We start from the raw sequence: 18,400 nt of genomic DNA, 5'->3' as shown, positions 1-18,400 counted from the left end.
TCTAAGAGATGTGCAGAGTCTTCACCATTATAGGACTGTTACAAGTCTATATCCAACCAAAGCTGTTGTCCCATTTTCCTGGTGAAGAAAGATGGAGACTGGAGGTGGACTGAACAACTTTACAAGAATCAGGAAGTGAAAATAGGTCTTCTGTACCCTGAGACAGCTCCCTATTATTGCAGTCATCCTGTTATAAATCTTTAGTAAAAATAAACATAACCACTGCAAAAACATAATTCAGAGAGCTCTTAAAAGTTCATATTACTAAATTTTAAAAGACTTCAAAACTTTCTACAAAGTTTTCTTCCAAAACAAAAAAGGTGGACCAATAAAACTATTTTCAGCAAAGACAGGAGCTTTTGAGGTTGTGGAATAGGGAAAAGGTGATACTTCCACCAAATATGGAAGTTTCAGCAGTAAGCTCAGAGAGAAAATTAAGGATTTGCAGGCAAAACAAAAGAGCTTATAGAAATATGGAAAAAAACCTGAAGGAAGAATAAATGCTAAAAATGATGCTAAAGCTGCACATGACTGAGATGAGAGCAGCAAAGTAATCTAATTAGAAAGAGGAAGACAGAAGAGCACAATAGGTGTCTTTAAACATAGCAGGGAAGCACTAGATTGGAAAAGTATAAATCTGGAAACATGCATACATTACCAAATATGAATGTATCTAATTTAGAGAAAGATGTATGGAAAAGACAGCTCAAACTCTCAGTGTTTCCACACTACACAAATATACACTTAGCTACAGGATGTCACTTTAATTCAATCCAACAGCAATGGGGTTTGCATCCTGCATGTATTCAGTACATTCAAAACATCCACCAAATATTCTGTCACCCTCCTTGTTGTCAGCCCAAGGCAGAATTTCAGATAGTAATGATAATGGACCAGACTTAGAAATCTTCAACTAGAACAGATGGAGCTCATTTGCTGTTCAGATACATATAGTTTTACCGCCTCATCTTGCCGGAATACCATTAAAAATAGAATTAAATGAAGTAGCTTCTGTGTTTCAGATCCACTTAAATCACAGAAGGCCGGGTCTCATCCAGGAAGAATGGCACTTAATGGCCATAGGCATTTGAATTTCTTTTTTAACCCAAATCAGAATTACCTCATGAAGAACATAAAAAATTAAAAATGTATTAAATTTACCTGTGCACTCCAGGTGCTTAGTATTCAGCACATTTCAAGTAGAAATTAAAATCAGTATTTGGCATGGGGTTACCAATTTTTTTTTTATTATTCTGTGGGAATGCAAATACAGCCTTCAAAACAAACTAAAAACCACTTGGCTCACATTTCGTAGATGAGGTTAGTAATATGAATAATAATGGTCTCTAGAATTAAAGGAAAGACACTGGCAGTTCTGAGGAAGTAAAAACAAATATGCTATATACATGGTTTCTATTCTTAATGTAAGAATAGAAATGAGAATGCTCTAGATTATTACAGCTGTACTTCCATTTTCAGAGAAGTTAAAGTCAGTAAAGTGTTCAGCTATGTCTAAATGCAAGCCTCTTTGAAATATCTTAATTCTGCAGCACAAGTCTGAGGTGTCACAAGCTCTTGTCATTTTCAAAATCTGATAATATTATTATCTTATTTTGGTATGAAATAAAATATAATTTTTTTGTTGAGTACATAAATTGCTCTTATAACAATAAGTCAGCCTACTGCAAATGCTTATGTGCATACGAAGGGCTCCATCCTTCGTATCTGAAAGCTAATAAAATGTCAGGATAAAACCCCTTTTAAATACTTTGTCAGACACATAGCTCGTGATGAAAAAAAGACAGCAATCATTTCTGCACACTACAGAGCAGGGATACAGAGTCACATAGGTCTTGCTATCTCATCTCTGACAGACATAAGAACACTGAATACTTCACATCAGACAGAGCCAACACTTTACATCTCAGATCATTGCCACAGATGCAATGTTCCACATGCAGGTGTTTGCTCAGTCAAACTTGGGGAGGCAGGAAGCTCATTTATGTGCTTATTATCCTTCATAATAACCATATACATGCCCAGAGATTAACAGTTCAGGACCTCTTGGTCATGCAAATCACTGATATAGTTTAGAATGCACTGAGGTAAAACACTACTCTGCACCAGAGGAACTGAGGTGCAGAAGTGAAAGAAACACTTGCAGTGCCTGCTTAAGCTGTGAATGGTCAATATTTATTTAAGAAAAAAGAAGAGAGAGAAAAAAAACCTCTTTGCAGACACGCATGCAAAAATCTATTATGGGAGTGGTGGTGTAGAAGAATCTGGTTTTAAACATACTGACCAGCTCTGTTGGTAAGAGAACCAGGCACCTTGGATTCAAATTTCATGCTCTCACCACTAAACCACAATCCCTGCAGAGCATTTAAATAAAGCTGTAAAATGGAACATCAAACAGCTCAAGGATGTACTTGAATACTAGCAAGAGCATTCAACTAATCAGATTTCTCCCTGGCTAAACATACGTAAAAAAAAGAAATTATTCCATCCAGTAGAATATCATGGGGATCCCTACATGGTTCTGCACGGAGAGAGGAGATAGTGTTTCTGCTACATACTAAGCATGAATGACAAAAATCAGGAAACACATTAACACAGTAACAAACAGTCATGAAAAACAAGTCAACTATGTTTGTGGCTAAACAAGATGGTTAATGCTTAGTCACAATTTCATAAGTCAGCAGTGTGAGAAGTAAATGCAAAAGAAGGATAACACTAAATAGCTCCGACATGAAATCATTTCAATACAAGTCCCCTGAGAGACATGCTGTTCCTCCACAGCACTGCAATCTGTTGTGTGCTTTTTCTCATTATGTATCTACCAGGCTTAACTGTGACTAGAGGTATTTTTAAGAAGAAAAAAACCTCAAGCCCACAAAGGCACATGCTATCCTAAACTTCACAAAAACCCAGAATCACGTACTATTGTTTGTAGAAACAAAAACTTTGTAATGAAAATTTTACATAGAAATTGATATACTGAGCAAAAGCATTGCTCACTCCAGAAGCAATCAATAATGCTTTAGGGAAAGTTACAAGAAACCTCTTATTAGTAAAGGCAAATTCATCTCCACACTAAAAGTATTCCCAGTCTGTGATACGCAAGTCTAAACCAAGAAGCATAAGATTAAGTAGTATGGAAGATTCTAATCTGAAGTACCTTTTTTTACATTTCCATACAGAAGTATTTCCCACCTTACCCTGCAAAGGCCAAATACGAGATTTAGCAGGAATGGCTCTAGTGGCCTGCTGTGATGAACATCCACCTCATCATGTGATGTGGGCACAATCAATCATTTCATTTTATTCTACCCCTATCCCAACTCATACCAGGGTTGAGTAAGAAAAATCACTTGTGACTTGTCAGTTTTTCTTGTTTGGTTGGTTTGTTTTTTTGTTTTGGTTTGTTTTTTTCCAGACATGCTAAGCACCTCCAGTCTTCATTCTATTTTACCTTACGGAGGATTTCAGGCCTTTATAACCCCAGGAGTCAATTTCTACACCTATAAGAGATACCCTTCACCTCAGAGAGGTGCACAAGAAGGTGTCCTGAGCACTCCAAAACACAAGAATTAAGTGATTTTCAAAGACACTATCACAATAGCCATGCTATTAAGAATATGAGGCCACTGGGTTCACTAACCCCACATACTCAGAAAACGAAGACCATGGTGGATAAAGTACCATTGCTACTAACCATGCCACTGGGTCTTCTCTTCATTTTTAAGTGTCAACGCATGTATTTTTTTGAAGCTGTTCACATCTACGGATATGAACTACATGCGTTAGCTGTTTATCAGCTAGAGTGTGTACACTGAGGTCCCAGCAAGGATAAAAGTAATAGAATGTAGATTTAAAAAAAAAAAAAAAGCCTTTAGTAATTAGAAAAAGCCAGCTGCAGCTAATAAGGAGAAAGAATGTTAAACTGAGATTATTATTTTTTTTAACTTTACTGCAGCACAGACACAAAAGCCAAGTCAGTCACTGGACTCTTTCACTATATGACTGCTGGTAGAAAACTGTGCACCAAAGAACTACTGCAGCTGATCTGGTAGGAACACAAGACCTAAATGGAGGTTTTTCGTTCAGGTCAAGCTTTGGCAAATTCTAATCCTTCTCAGGTGACGTTACTTGTATTCAACCACATCCAGTTGATCTCTTCAAATATTTTCCTTCCTCTCCTCCCTAAGCCTTCCAGACTGTGTTTAAGTAGCACAGACTAATGTTATTTTACCCAATGAGCCTCATATTACACCAGGCTCACTATCCAGTAGTTTCACTTAGTGGCTGCTTGGAAAGCTATTAAGAGAAAACAATATGAAACCAAGTCTGTCTTCAGATTCAGGTTTAATGGAGTCACATTTCACCCCTTTTCCAAAAGCTGAAAAACCCTACATATTGATGCCACTGCTAATGTTACAATAACTGAAATAAAAGTTGGAAGCAGCAAGACTTTTTCCAGGAGTCTGATGGAAAGAACTGAAAGTAGTGAAAAAGAGTTGGAGTTCTCAAATACAGTATTAGCAAAGTGAACTATAGCTGCTAAAAGAAAAAGAAAAAAAAGAGACATGCCTGACTTTCAGTCTTTCTGTAGGACCTAACAGTAATATTGCATAAGACAATCATATACCAGAGCAAGCACCACTTCAGAAATATATAGTATATCTGAGACAGACTGATAATACCCCAGATTTACAACAAAATGAGTGAGACTGGACTTAGAGCTAGTATCTTTATCATTACTATTGCAATGTACTCTTCGGTATTTGTAAATATTTAGAAAGAAGAAAAACAGAGGAGCAAGGAACTCATAAGATGAAAAATTAGTATGATACAGAACCTTATTTTATGATAACTTGAAATGGCTCAGATCACCAAGTCAAACTTAATTTTTCATCTTCCCTCTGATTTCACCTTTCACCTTTCATTTCCACTGTGCATCATCAGTTTGTTGGTTTGGTTTTGGGTTTTTTTTGCATGGAAGCCTGCATGGGATGGAGAAGGGAAGTAAGATGTGGAGCAGGTGCTATCTCAAGACTCTGCTTGACTGGGAGTCTTGTTGAGGGCAAACTGACAGCTGGCAAGTTCTGCGTCACCTGGAAGCTCCTCTGGGTTGATCTCAGTACTCCAGCAAAGTTAAGGTGATTGCAACTGTACCTGATTCAGTCACATATCCCAAGAACTCCTAAAGGGAATGGACTCTCCGTGTTTCTCCTCCACAGCTGACTATTCCTAAGACCAAGTAGACACAAGGTAGATACCTGTTACATTTCAAAACCACCTTTCACAGAACATTTGAGTTTGGAAGGGACCTCTGGAGGTCAGCTGGTCCAATCACCCTGTTCAAACAGGGTCACTCAGATGCAGTTGCCCAGGACCATCCCTAAGGATGGAGTCTCCACAACATCACTGGGAAACCCATGCCAGCACTCAGTCACCCTCACAGCAAAAAAGTGTTTTCTGATGTTCAGAAGGAACAACCTCCTGTGTTTCAGTTCATGCTCATTGCCTCTTGTTGTGTCACTAGGCACCACTGAGAAGAGCCTGGATCCTTCACACCCTCCCTTCAGCTACATTGATAAGATCCCCCCTGAGCAAATGATAGTTTCAGTTAGGTTTTTTGGGTCTTGTTTATTTGGGTTTTTTGGGGGGTGAGGTGTCTTGTATTTGTTTGTGGTGGTGGTTTTTGTTTTAGTATATGTCTGCAATGCAGAGAAGCAGCATAACCCAGTGAGCATGGACAAGTCTGAAAATCAAAACCGGAGATCAGAAACCAAACTTTGTCCCAAACTGTTAATCACAAGGTTATTCTGGGATGACTCTTCCTCTCCTACCCTACGCTGGTTTTTCTTACTTGAACTCTTCAAAAGTAGTACATATTTTTACTACTACACATCTGCACAGCAGTAGTGGTACACACTGTGTAGCACTAGGTGGCCTCCAGGTTCTCTTCACCTAAATATAAGATTTTGCAGAAGATTTTTTTCTTTGTTTCACAGCATACAAATTGCATTGAACCAGTTCACAGTTTTCTGCTTCTACAAGAATCTATTTCAAAAAAGAACACAAACAAAACACAGTAAACTTGAATCAAAGCTTTATAGTTAAAAAAAAAAAACTTTAAAGACTACAAAAGTGTTGGGAATTTCTCTCATTTTACTGTCCAACTACAGCTCTGAATGTTTCCTAAACCTCAATTCCCAAAAACACTTTTGAAGACCTAGTCCAACAGGTGAAGGTCAGCAAACTCTAGAGACTGCCTAAAAGAGTTATGATAAACACTTGTGATTTTGCAATTTCATCAACTGAAAAGAGAAACCATGACCCACTGTCACCTCAGCAAAGTTGCTGCACTCCAGTATCCTGCAGCAGTGCTGTGAGAAACCCGGTTGGAAGCCAAAGCACCTGTTGAGAAACACCATTTCAATTAGTATTATAGGAGTTAATAATGTATGCATCTAACATTTCACACTGGAACACTACTTAGCGTTTATGTAAGACAGGGATTTATTTTTTACTATCATTGATGCATACATGTATTTACTAAAGTTTAATTAACACATGCAGGAAGACTAATGACAGCAATCCCTCTGACTTCCTGAACAAACCCTCTCACGGCACTGAACCACGTCAGATAGACAACACAGATACAAAATGGGTGATCTGCTTATGTGCAGTCAATATTTGCTGAACTGCACCAAGAGAAACACATGCAGGCCAGGTATATTTTTGATGGCCTAGGCAAGGAGCCTAAGGTGAAGAACTGTATTGTCATCAGTAGTTGCCACAGAACTAGATCACAACAGCAAAGACACAAAAAAGTGCTGCTCCTCCAATGTACCTCAGAAAGTCAACTTTTCTCACAAGTGACAATTCAATGTAGGGGAAAGAATATTGATCATTTTGGAGAGGACAGGAGACCAAATTTAGAGGTAAAAAACCCTTCTGAGAAAGCTCCTCATGAAAGTATTAAAACATATAATTCCATGAGGACAGATAAATAAGCAAACCATCTATAAAATGTTCTTTGGTTTTAGGTCTCTTGCAAGAGTGAAGCATCTCTGATCAGAGGCCACTTGTAAGCATTTCTCAAAAACTGCTAACAGCTTTAAACAAATTAAAAACAACTAGCTGCTATGTTGTTCTGCTGTAAATACAGTCTAAGGTACCTTGGGTGCCTTGCAGTGATCCTGTTGAGTTACTCTTGCTGAGTTAAAACCAAATTCACGTCCATCACTTCAGCATGCACTGTGCAAAATGAGACCTAAACCAGGTCTGAACTTGCTGTAATGAAAGGCCAAAGAACAATTCTGCTAGTGGAGGGAAATCCAGGACAGATCTGCTCTGGCAACCTTAGTTCAGAGGTTGTTGTCTAAGCAGGGTGAGCACTATGGAGCCTCACCTCAGTTGGGGTCCATAAGTACTCTATAGCTCAATATAGATAAAGTGAAAGATTATGAAACTTGAATTCCCATTCAAAAGAATCTTGGCCACATGTTTTTCAGTGGATTCAACAGGCAAGTCAGTAGGTTTATGATGAGAACATATCATACTCACCAAAAATTTTGTAATAATTTGATAAAGAAGCAAGAGCAAATCAGTAACACCTATCTTTGCTAAGCATAGTTGCTGTCTCAGTGGTTCCCAGCTTGCCCAGCAAGCTTTATTATGGACACATTGGGTGTTGTCAGAGCTGCTGTACATGTGCAGATGAATCTGTGCATGCACAACAGCCATTTGTCTGATGTGGCTAGTTTGGGGTTTTTTGGTATTTCAAAGGTGGCAACCATACGGCTGAAGAGACTATTAGCACAGAGCACATATTTGTGTGTAACGTATTTCAGCCAGCACTTCAACTCAAAAAAGAAAATATTGTATCTGGATCAAGAAGTTTATGTTTTGTCACATCACTGCAATTCCCTAACACAAAACCATTGTCCCTTTGGAGTGTAAATCAGTACAAGTTGCTCCTAATATATAAAAAGGCACAGGCAGTGTCTTCACTGCTGTATACAGTCTGCTTGGGACATAGCATTCATACAACTGCCCAATGATTTTTTTTTTTTTTAAAAAGCACCAATTTAGGTAGTACATAAATAGTTTTGCGATGTTGGCTTTTATCTTTTAGGTCCCTTGCTCTGTCTCACTACATCTATGTTTGGATCTGAGTTTCACCAAGGTGAAGAAAATCTTGACAATTCTCAAAAAGAAAAATAGACAGCAGTTTCCACAAGGTTAATTTGAAACTCAATGTCTAAACCAGGACTTCATAAAAGTAGGAGTAGTTACATCTACATAGTTCTAAAATTACATTCGGCCTTTTGAAGGCAACTGTGAGGCTGATGTGGCCCCTGGTCAAAATGAGTTTGACACCCCTGCCTTAAACCATACACTCCAGGATTTTTTTTTTTTTTAAGATTCACATTTTTTAAATCCAAGAGAGCAAAAATTAGTTTTTAAAGACACAAAAATCATACTAGAAGTATTTCCAAAGTGGTTTGGATCTAAGTTAAACATACAGTTCTGTAATTATGTTTCAAAATAAACACTTTTTAAATTGAATTATAAAGAGGGTAACAGATCTCATGTATGCCTCTCATAAATATTACTTGCAATTATTTACACTTTCCTTGTTACAGTCATCCAAACACCACTGCATAAAAACAGAACAAAAAAATAAAAGGAATGAGAGCAGATAAATAGCATAAATTCCATTCCCTCATGAATGGACAAATCTTACAGATACATCAAGTACTTGGCTCTACTGAAATTGGTATTTCAAAAAGAAATACATAACTGATTAATTACTGGATGCCAAAATTTGCAAACTGCCTGTAATCAAAGGATATTTCTACTATTACAGAAACAGAGAACATGAGGACTTTTTGCACTGCTCACCAGATCTTGACAGATGGGATCTCAAAAACCTTCCCTTGGTCATGTAATCAAGGTACCTAAAACACCAGTTGCTTCTCTGCTTTACCTCAAAAGAAAAGAAATCATCTGTTTCTGCCCCATAATGCAATTTTATTATCTTTTTTAATATCTGTGGCAGCATGCAAACCCCCCTCTCTCTCCCTCCCTCCCTCCTTCAGTACAGAAGAAGTAGACACATCTCCCTCTCTCTCTGCTGTTTCAGGCTAACAGCTTCTTTTGTTTGGCCCCAGAGCACCCTGGCCAGGGCCATTAGGAGAAGGGAGTGCCAAGGCGCCAGTGAGACACTGGGTGCCCGCAGTCAGTGTGGGGGACATTTGGAGGCTTCAGGGGCACCCCACAGCCAGTGTGGGGGTGCAGAGAAGCTTCTGGAATGCCTACAGTCATATCTGATCAGCCTATAAAAAAACGGGACTCTCGTCGAGACTCCGCCCACTGTCGCAGGTCTCTCGGAGCACGAGCAAGATGCTGCTGCCAAGAGCCCTTCTCCCCAGGATGGAGACTCCGCTTGCCTTGCCGCCACGTGTGTGAGTAAAACTTCTCGCAGGATTGTGAGTGTATTTATCCTTTCCATGCACATTTGCACGTGTAACTTTCTGTGCTCAATATGAGCACGTGTAAAATTAATCCTCGGATAATCGTGGATGTATTTTCCTCGCATGTTTCCACATAGGCATGTGTAACTTTCCATGCAACCTTGCACATGTACTTTCCAGGCTTAATACAAGCACGTGTAACTTTCCGTGCTCAATATGAGCACGCATATAAATTATTTCCTCGCACAACCACGAGTGTATTTACCTCCCGTGCTTGCACATAAGCACGTTTAATATTCCATGCACACTTGTACGTGTATTAACCCTCGCAGGATTGCGAGCGTATTATAAATTTACCCTCGCAGAATCGCAAGTGTACACTTTCCGTACTCACTGTAAGTATATGGGTCTCTTTAAAATAATCCCACACCATGTACAGGCAAGTGTGTACTCCTCCCGAACTCAGGGACAGCTCCGGTACTGTTTTGGGTGAAGCCATGTGCATGCACTCTGTGGACCGCCTGTTGTATTAGTCGCTGCCCCTTAATAATTTTCCTCAACTGATATCCGAACCTGTATTCAAGTCACTTTCGGAGTGCTAAAACCCTGTTTCTCACCAGTTTAATAAAAGTTGTTTTGGACCCTCTTGTCCCTTAAACCAACCTCGGGGTGCCTCCGTGACAATGTCCTTTTACTCTTCACCATTTGTACATTCAAATCCATAAACAAGAGGAAAGGCCAGGAAATTTAATCACCAATCTCTCACATGCTAGCACCTAAAAAGGAATCAGAAGCAACAACTTCACATTTAAGCAACAAGGAATTGCATCAAAATTGAGTAAGATTAAAGCAGAAAACAAACCCATTGGAGTGTTGTATTTAAAAGTATTTAAGTACAAACACAATAATGAGGTAGTGTGACCTGTACATATCAAGAAAATGCTCACATGTGCTCCATGGACCACAGATTGATAGATAAAGGTCAGAGATGTGGATGGCTTTGAAATCAAAGCACTAGGAGGTAGCAATCCCAAACTACAGACATACGATGAAGGTCTCAAAGCCTTCTAGTCTCAGAGGAAGATCTACAGAAGACAGTATTGCATTACTTCATCATGTTAGATGAGTTACAGTCGTCGTCTCTATTCCACAGTCAGAACACCAACTCTCACATTAACTGTTTTGAAAACAGATTATGTACAAAGGCCAATTTATTGAAATTTCTTTTTCCCCCACCTCCACTGCAGAAATTGGATATACAGGAAAATATTGCATTGGAAAGGTGACATTAATTAGAATGTCCGACTCATTATTTCACTCATCTCTCCTGTGCTTCACACAGTTTTGTACCATCATCTGCCATTTGGGGAGCACACACTGGACAGACCACCACCCCGATCCCTTCTGACTTCTTTCCTCCTCTGAGTTTCGACAAAGTATTAGTGAAAATGGACAGGACTTTTCATATCATGGTAAATCCTGCAAGAGATAGAACAGCCAGATAAAGAGAAACATAGCTTCATCGTGTTATTCTCAAGTCAGGTTTGCACATCACCTTACTGCCCCTAGGTATATGAAGTTCAGCAAGTATAAAAGTAAAACCTGGCCAACGAGTGGCCTTTGTGTATGGAGCTGGCTAGACAAAGCCATAGCACAGACACGAGAAACAGCTGCACAACCCAAACTCTAGAGCTGTCCTGTAGGGTTTAAGAACCAGATCCACTTGACACTTTCCTTCCTAAAATGTATTTGTCAGAATCCAAGTATCAAAAAGTCATACTGCAAATCTGTTCTATCCTCTACACCAAAAATTACTTGGTAAGAGATTTAACATGTTTTAAACACAACACTACCGCCCCAAAAGAAGCAGCTTACAGAAAGACTTTCTTTTTGCCTTAAATTTTGATAGCGAATACCTCTTCCACTTTCTAGCTTTTAAATGTTATATTTTTCATTAAAAGCAGCTTATGTAAACAACACCATGCTAACATAATTTATCATAGTAATTATACTGGCCTTTATGGTGTAAATGATATATTGAAGTAAAAAACTGCATTCTTGTTGTTATCATCTTAGCTTCCCTATATTAATATACAACCTCACTTTTGGTATCTATCATGTTTTTTTGAACCACTTTAGTAACAGACTTCAGTCAAGCCCTGGAAAACATACAATCCCCCCCTTCCCCCAAAAAAGGGAAAACAAAATCAAGTCAAGTTTATCAAGCAGATAAATACAAGTTCTTCATCACACTGTAAATCTTCCAGCAGTTTTTAATACAAAAGCCTGTAAGCATAGACTTCAAGGTCTAACCAGGCACCCCCACCAAACCCAGTATCGTAACTCCAAGTGACCAGTATTGGAAGCCAAGGCATGGATACATGGAAGAAGAAACATACATACGGCAACACCGCACCAGTCCACGTTCTCCATTTTTAGTTTTTACCATAACAGGCCTTGAGGGTGTCACATGCATATGGATTGCTCCAGTGTGTGCTACCTGGCCTCTCTCTGGTTGTTGCTCCAGAAGGTCACCTATATGCCAGCCTCAAAAAGATATGTTTTAAATATCACAAATAGCATTAGAAACATACTTTGGGCAACCAAATAGGGCACTCAAACTCATGTGTTCATTTTCATGCTGAATCCTGCTCTTGGTATTTTGACCATCTCGTCTACAAATGCTCACACTCCACTTCAGCATCAGTTATCAGTGACTCTGCATCATTAGCTAGTTTGGTATTCAGTCATTCACACAGAAGTTTTGCCTTCTGCTGACATTTCACCTTAAGTAACTTCCAGACTTACCAGATAACAGTGCATACATAACCAAAAGCTTAGAAGTTTTGGCTTTTAAATGGTTACAGTGTTAGGATATTCTTGCTGCTGTAGTAGTGATATGTTTATAAAGAATGCTTAACAACTAATTATCCGAAGTAGTAAGGGACTGAGGAACAGAAGGTATCCTCCAAAGCTTTGTTACTGATCACAAGTTCCTTGGAATTTCCTCCATTAAGTGTTAACATCTCTCAGTTCATCCATGAATTCTGTTACAAGCACCCAGTGTAACAGCTAGGGAAAACACATATCTCAAAGTACAGCTTCCTCATAAGATTTTAAGCCTTAACCAGCAGACTAAAAGTTAACTGTCCTACAAATGTAAAACATGTTTCAAGTTCAAAGAGAGGAGGATAGAATAGGTAGAATATTTTGAAATTGTTGGAGAACTAAAAAAATGTTCTTTGTAATATGACCTGGGGGGAGGCAGGGCTGGGGTTAGTAAATTTCTCGTTTTTTAATACAGTCCTTGTAAAAGCAGATGTGCTATTTATCTTAATCAAGTATTTCCAATACAGGTTCCTTTTTCCCTAATGTTCAAATCATTGATCTTTCACAAAGCCTGACCACACATTCCAACTGAGACAAGTTCCAAGATTATCTATTCACAGATAAATACCTAGTCATGAAAGCCAAATCACAATCCACAGTATCTGAAAAGGTTTTTCTTCCATGTAACACCTTCCTATATTAATAAATGCTTTGTGGTCCAGATACCCATCTTACATTAAAATAACTTGGATTTAATTGACATAACTTTGATTTCATCTACTGTATTCCTCCATATATGCATATACTCCTATAAACACCATCCACAGAGTTATTTTGAACCATTTCAACACTTGGGGAAATTGCTTTCCCCAGGCACCTATTTCCACCTATAGATATTTGCCACCACAACTATTGCTTACTACTGACTCATTGCCACAGATGTACATGAAGAAAATGGCTACATCTAACACAAATGGAGTGAGAGCATCCAGGAGTTGGATCCATACCACAGCCCTTATGCTCCTTGAACATAAACTCTTACAGACTAAACAGAAGGACAAATTCTCCACATCGTAGTTTTTCTTGGGTACAGATAACTTTCATTTTCCCAGTGTGAATGTGTCCCATTCACATCTCCTCTTTATTCCATCAGTGGTCTCATCAACTTCAGAGAGCAGCTCTGTGCTACAGTTATGTCTCCCCATCAGTGAAGGCACTGCTGTCACACTGACTTTTTTTTCACCCCTCAGGGAATTTTGTTAGCATCTGATTTCTGACAGCTGATTACAATGAACTCTATATTCTTTTTTGTCAATGCTTGTGCAGAAAACCATCACTCCTCCCGGTAAGCCAGCCTGACAGTCTTCATTTCTATATACTCTCGTCTTGATTTGAGGTTCTCTTTGGGAAAGTTGTTCTTACCACATCTCAAAGACATGGGCAAAACCACTGGTCTTTCACACATTCCATGATGTTCACTGAAATGTCAGGACATGCAGTTGCTCATTTTATACTGACTGCTAGAAAGAATTCTGATTAAAAGAGAAAAGTTTACATTGAAATGAACAAGTGAAGAGGTATCCAAGAGAAATGAAAACATCAAGTTATACAATTAAACAAGAAAGAGAAAGGAGATGCTTTGATATTAGGCTACACTGGTTGTGAGATTACATCACTGACCTATAAGCTATGTAACCCTTAAATATATTTTAGAATAGCTTCTGCAGGAAAAGTAAATAAACATAGTTACCTGCTCAGGATGGAGACTTACAATGGGAGAATTTGCTGGGGTGTTTCAAGGGAAGTAGGATTCTGCTCTGAGCAAGTAAGTACAGTAGTATTCTAAGGAGCTGCAAAAGTAACTAAGAGCAGCAGTGCAATTAACAGAACTTGATTATCATAACGCATTTATCAAATAATCTTTAATCAAGTGACACTGACTAACAAAACACAAATCAATGCCAGGTAGGAACCACATTCTAAACTCTGATTTTTCATTCTGCTTCTACTGCAATGTTGCATGCTTTGGTTTGGACAAGGGTTGAAAGTGGAAGCGGAATGAAGAAATCTGGGAACATCGCCTCAAATTTACTAAACTCTTGTCTACTGGAGTATTCTGCATCAGCTACAAATCAAATCCACACAAACTCCAATACAGGCATACAGACTTTAACATACATTTAGCTGCTTTAAAAAAATTTTAAAAAGCTACACATGATATTTGCCCATAATTCCAGACTGAATGCAATTGACTTCTACCACACAGGAGACTTAATTTATGCCAAAAATTTTATTTCATTAAGAAAATGATATTATGGAGCATCTGAGATCATGTAACAGACAAAACAGAATGCCAGAGAAATTTTAACTGCCAGTACCCCACAGTGAATGCCTGATTATTTGCAGATGGAATATGGAAAAATTGTGAAATTATTGGAATTTTGGGTCCTGTACGAAAGCATTACTTCAGACTGCATGTGTCATGGCAAATGTCTATTACAATATGAATACATTCTTAGATTTTTTCTTTCGGCGCTTAGAACTGGCTATGGTTACTTCTTTAGACTTATTAACTGAAAAAGACTGCATTCTTCAAAGCACAAAACAAAACCCTTAGGTGATAGTACAAAACAGTGCCAGTAAGTCAACTATCAATACTGACGTTATTTATCCAATAACTAAACTAAAAACTAATTTAAACCAATCTCCTTTGGAAAAGCCAACTGTTCAACAAGCACAACAATTGGTCTAAGATCAATCAGTGAACATGAGATCAATTAAAACCAGCTTAAGTTTTTGTAGGAGGACAATTCACACAACTCGAGTTAGATGTCTATTCATTTCAGTACTCCCACAATGCAATCCTTAAGCTCTCTTGTAAAGCAGAAATACCACTATCACCCTCCGCTGTCTAGCCAGCACTCTAAGTAGTTCCACATTTAATTAAAGACACAGTATACCCTTTGTTAGCACAGATAGTCTGGTCACTTTAAAAGGACTGCTATCGTTTTAGCCACACACACAAAAATTAAATTCTGGAAACCATCTGTTGAAAAACCTTCAAAACTAAATTGCTTTACAATGTTATTTGTACCTAGCACAAAGGTGATATAGGCATGAAAGTGTGAACTATTTTCCTTTCACATTTTTATTACTATTTGTACCAGCTTATTGCTGGAGATGTTAGCTCCCTCCCCTTCCAAACCACTGCCATTTTAGTGCAATTCTTTCAGAAATTCGAATTTCTCAGCACCTGAGACACCTGATTTTCTAACTTTAGAAACAGGACGGGGAGACATGGCCAAGAAAATAATAGGAATATGGACAGCAAAGTAATTCAGAAGACAGAAGACAGAAGATGCAGATAACAAAACTTTTTATACTGAAGGTGTACCTCTTCTCCCACCACCACCAAAAGAAAAACCGACCACACACACAAACCATAGCCCCCAAAATACACACACCACAGAACGCCCTGACAGCTGGGGAAGAGCTGCAGTAACCTTTTCGTCCACATGAGTGCTGTACTGGCACATTTCACCACTCCGACTCCTGAACTCCAGTAATCCCGACACCAGCATCTTCGGAAAACAGATTAAACCCCACCGCACCGCTTCTCTCTTTCCTTCCTTACAGGGATCTGCAGGCTTTGAGCAAAAGTTGGCGGCACAGAAATCCCCCCGGAGCTGGGAAAGGCGCGATTCGCTCCGCCGCCGCGGTTCTCCCGCGGGCTGAGCCGCCCGAGCTCCGCGGGAGCGGTGCGGCCGTGGGCTGCCCGGCCTCCGCGGGGTGGGAGGGGAGAAGCCGCCTTTCTGCCTCGGAAACGCGGTCGCTCTAAGGATGGTCCACGGAAGGCGGCCTCAAAGTCCACCCCACGGACACACGAGCCTTAACCGCCGGGGCTAACAGCGAACATCTGGCAGCTGCTTCGACGAGGTACAAGGGCGACATGAGCCACGGCCACCGCTCGCTGCGGTTCGGCTGGGGGACCTGGCACCAACCGAGGGGCCGGAGGTGGCAGCGCCTTTCCCGCGGCGGGCAGCTCCCAGCGAGCCCCCGGCCCTGCCAACCCCGCGGGGAAGGAGAACATCGCTGCGCCAGGGACTCGGGGGGAGCCCTACCTACTGCTCGATGACCCCGTCCCCGGCAGCACCACGCGGGTCACAGAGCAGCCGCGCCGCTCTGGCCCGTCCTTTCGAAACCATGGGAGCTCAGGTCCACGCCGCTCCTCCCGCTCCCGGCCCGGCCTCCCCAGCAGGAGGGAGGCGGGCAGCCCCGCGGAGAGGTCTCCACGCCGGCACGGCTCCGCGCCCCACGTGCTGGCCCGGAGCCCGCGGGCGGCAGCCGGGACGCACCTCACCTGCCGGAGAGTTCCCTGTCCTTGGCGTGGGGCACGCAGTCCTCCGGTAGCACCTCCTGCCCCGCAAGCACTCCTGCCCGCCGCCCCAGGCGGGTGTCCCGGGTGAGCAGGCGGCGGTACTCACCTCTCTTGCTGCGTCTCCAGCGGCTGGCTTGGCAGTGGCCGTAATCCATACAATTCAGGATGATCAAGGCAAAGGAGAAGAGGCGAAACTGCATCCTGGGCCGCTGGGGTGGGCAGCCTCCTCCGGCAGCAGCGAGAGGCGGCGAAGTCCTACTGTGTGCGGGGCTGCGAGCGGCCCCGGGCGAGGAGGGGGCTGGTGGAGCGCCGCGGGGCAGCGGCTGCCGCAGGGTCCGGCAGGAGCTCACACGCCTCTGGTTCCCTTTCTCGGGCGCTGCAAACTCAGAGCCGCTTCCAGCATCTCCCCCAAGCTGCACGGAGAGAGAGGGGAAAAGCTTGGCTCCTGGCTTTCCTGGTCCTTCCCCTCCTCCAGCTCTCCCAGACAAAAAAAAAAAAGAGAAAAATCAAAAACCCAGGTCGGAGCAGGGCCCCAGAGCACAGTCACCGAGAGCCCCAACTCTTTTTCCCGCAAGCAGCGGACGAGCGCTGCCGCTCAGCACCCCCGTGCGCCCCAGGGACAGGCTGTCAGGCGAGGGAAAGCGCTATTTATCCCGGCGCAGGGGCGCACCCCGCCCACACGCGCTCAGGTCGCGGGCACGGCGGGGCGAAGCCGCCCCCCCTACCTTCTGCGGCGCGGCCCCGCGGCCATCCCGCGCCGCCGCCGGGTCCGGAGAGCGGCTCCGCGCCGCGGGGCAGCCCCGCGGGGGCCGACGGCCGCCTCGCCGCGGGCTCGGCCGGCCGGGCGGACGGCGGGTGCTCCCGGCCACATGCGAGCGGCGTCCCCGCCGGCTCCCCCCCACCTCCTCCGCTCTGCCTGCTCCCCCAGCCGCGCGCCTCCGCCCGCTCCTTTAATGCGGCGGGGCGGGGGCTGTCAGCCGGGGGCAGCTGCTGCGGGGTTTGCGGGGGATGCGGGACCGCGGTACGTAGGTGGTGCTGTGGTTCCGACCGTCCCGCCGCCCGGCCCTAGCGCCGCCCGCCGCCGCGCCCCCGCCCCCGCCGGGCCCTAATGCCCGCCCGCCCCGCGCCCCGGCAGCCGCTGGAGCTTTTGCCTGGAGGCTCTTCCTCGGCGGGTTTCTCCCTTTCACCGCAAAGCCTCCTTGACTTTTTATTGCACTGCTTTATAGCCTTGGGAAACTTTGTCCTCTTCCCTTCTCTCCTTTTTCTTTTTTATTTTTTTTTTTTTAATTTACTTCACGCAGCGTTTGATAATTAACTCTATTTCTTTCTTCCACCCCTGATTTTAAGACTCTGATCTATTTATTCTCCACTCCTTTTCTTCTGGCTTCCTAAAATCTGATCTCTTATGTTTCCAAAGCCCCTTATTTGAAGCATCACTTTCATTGTCCCTGGAAGGTGGCTCTCGAAGTCTTGAAGTATAATTTCAGTAAGTGATTTTTAGCTGTTTCTAGTCTTATCTCTACTTGGCAAAGATATTGTAGAGCTGGTAAAACAGGAACCCTAATAGTACAGATAAGAGAATGAAACAAGAGAGCACCCAACAGTTTCCAAGTGAATTTAGCTCTGATGTAGGAGGGTCTGTTAATTCTTCATCACATCAGCTACACAGACCCCACAGAGCCATTTGTTTTCTCTGCTCCTTGGT

At 42.1% G+C, this 18,400-nt stretch overlaps 1 protein-coding gene across 4 annotated transcripts in view; it reads right to left on the bottom strand.

Annotated features, from left to right (window-relative positions):
- RSPO2 (R-spondin 2) overlaps nucleotides 1-17,708 on the bottom strand; it is a 102,814-nt gene extending 85,106 nt beyond the window's left edge. Inside the window, exons 1-2 of one of the 4 annotated variants that reach the window (XM_071803857.1) lie at nucleotides 17,421-17,708; nucleotides 16,802-17,170 (exon numbers count right to left, since the gene is read on the bottom strand). In XM_071803857.1, coding sequence (XP_071659958.1) covers nucleotides 16,802-16,895 — 94 coding nt within the window. In that variant the 5' untranslated portion in view covers nucleotides 16,896-17,170; nucleotides 17,421-17,708. Of the gene's footprint in view, nucleotides 1-10,151; nucleotides 10,225-16,801; nucleotides 17,171-17,420 lie in introns of those variants that run through there. The other 3 variants (XM_071803856.1, XM_071803858.1, XM_065831328.2) reach the window with 3 other exon arrangements.
- Nucleotides 17,709-18,400: the final 692 nt, after the last annotated feature.

This window comes from Patagioenas fasciata, chromosome 2 (assembly GCF_037038585.1).
Source record: "Patagioenas fasciata isolate bPatFas1 chromosome 2, bPatFas1.hap1, whole genome shotgun sequence".
Classification (NCBI taxonomy): Eukaryota; Metazoa; Chordata; class Aves; order Columbiformes; family Columbidae; genus Patagioenas; species Patagioenas fasciata.
The sequence above is the reverse complement of the archived record's forward strand: the minus strand, read 5'-3'. Positions and strand labels throughout refer to the sequence as shown.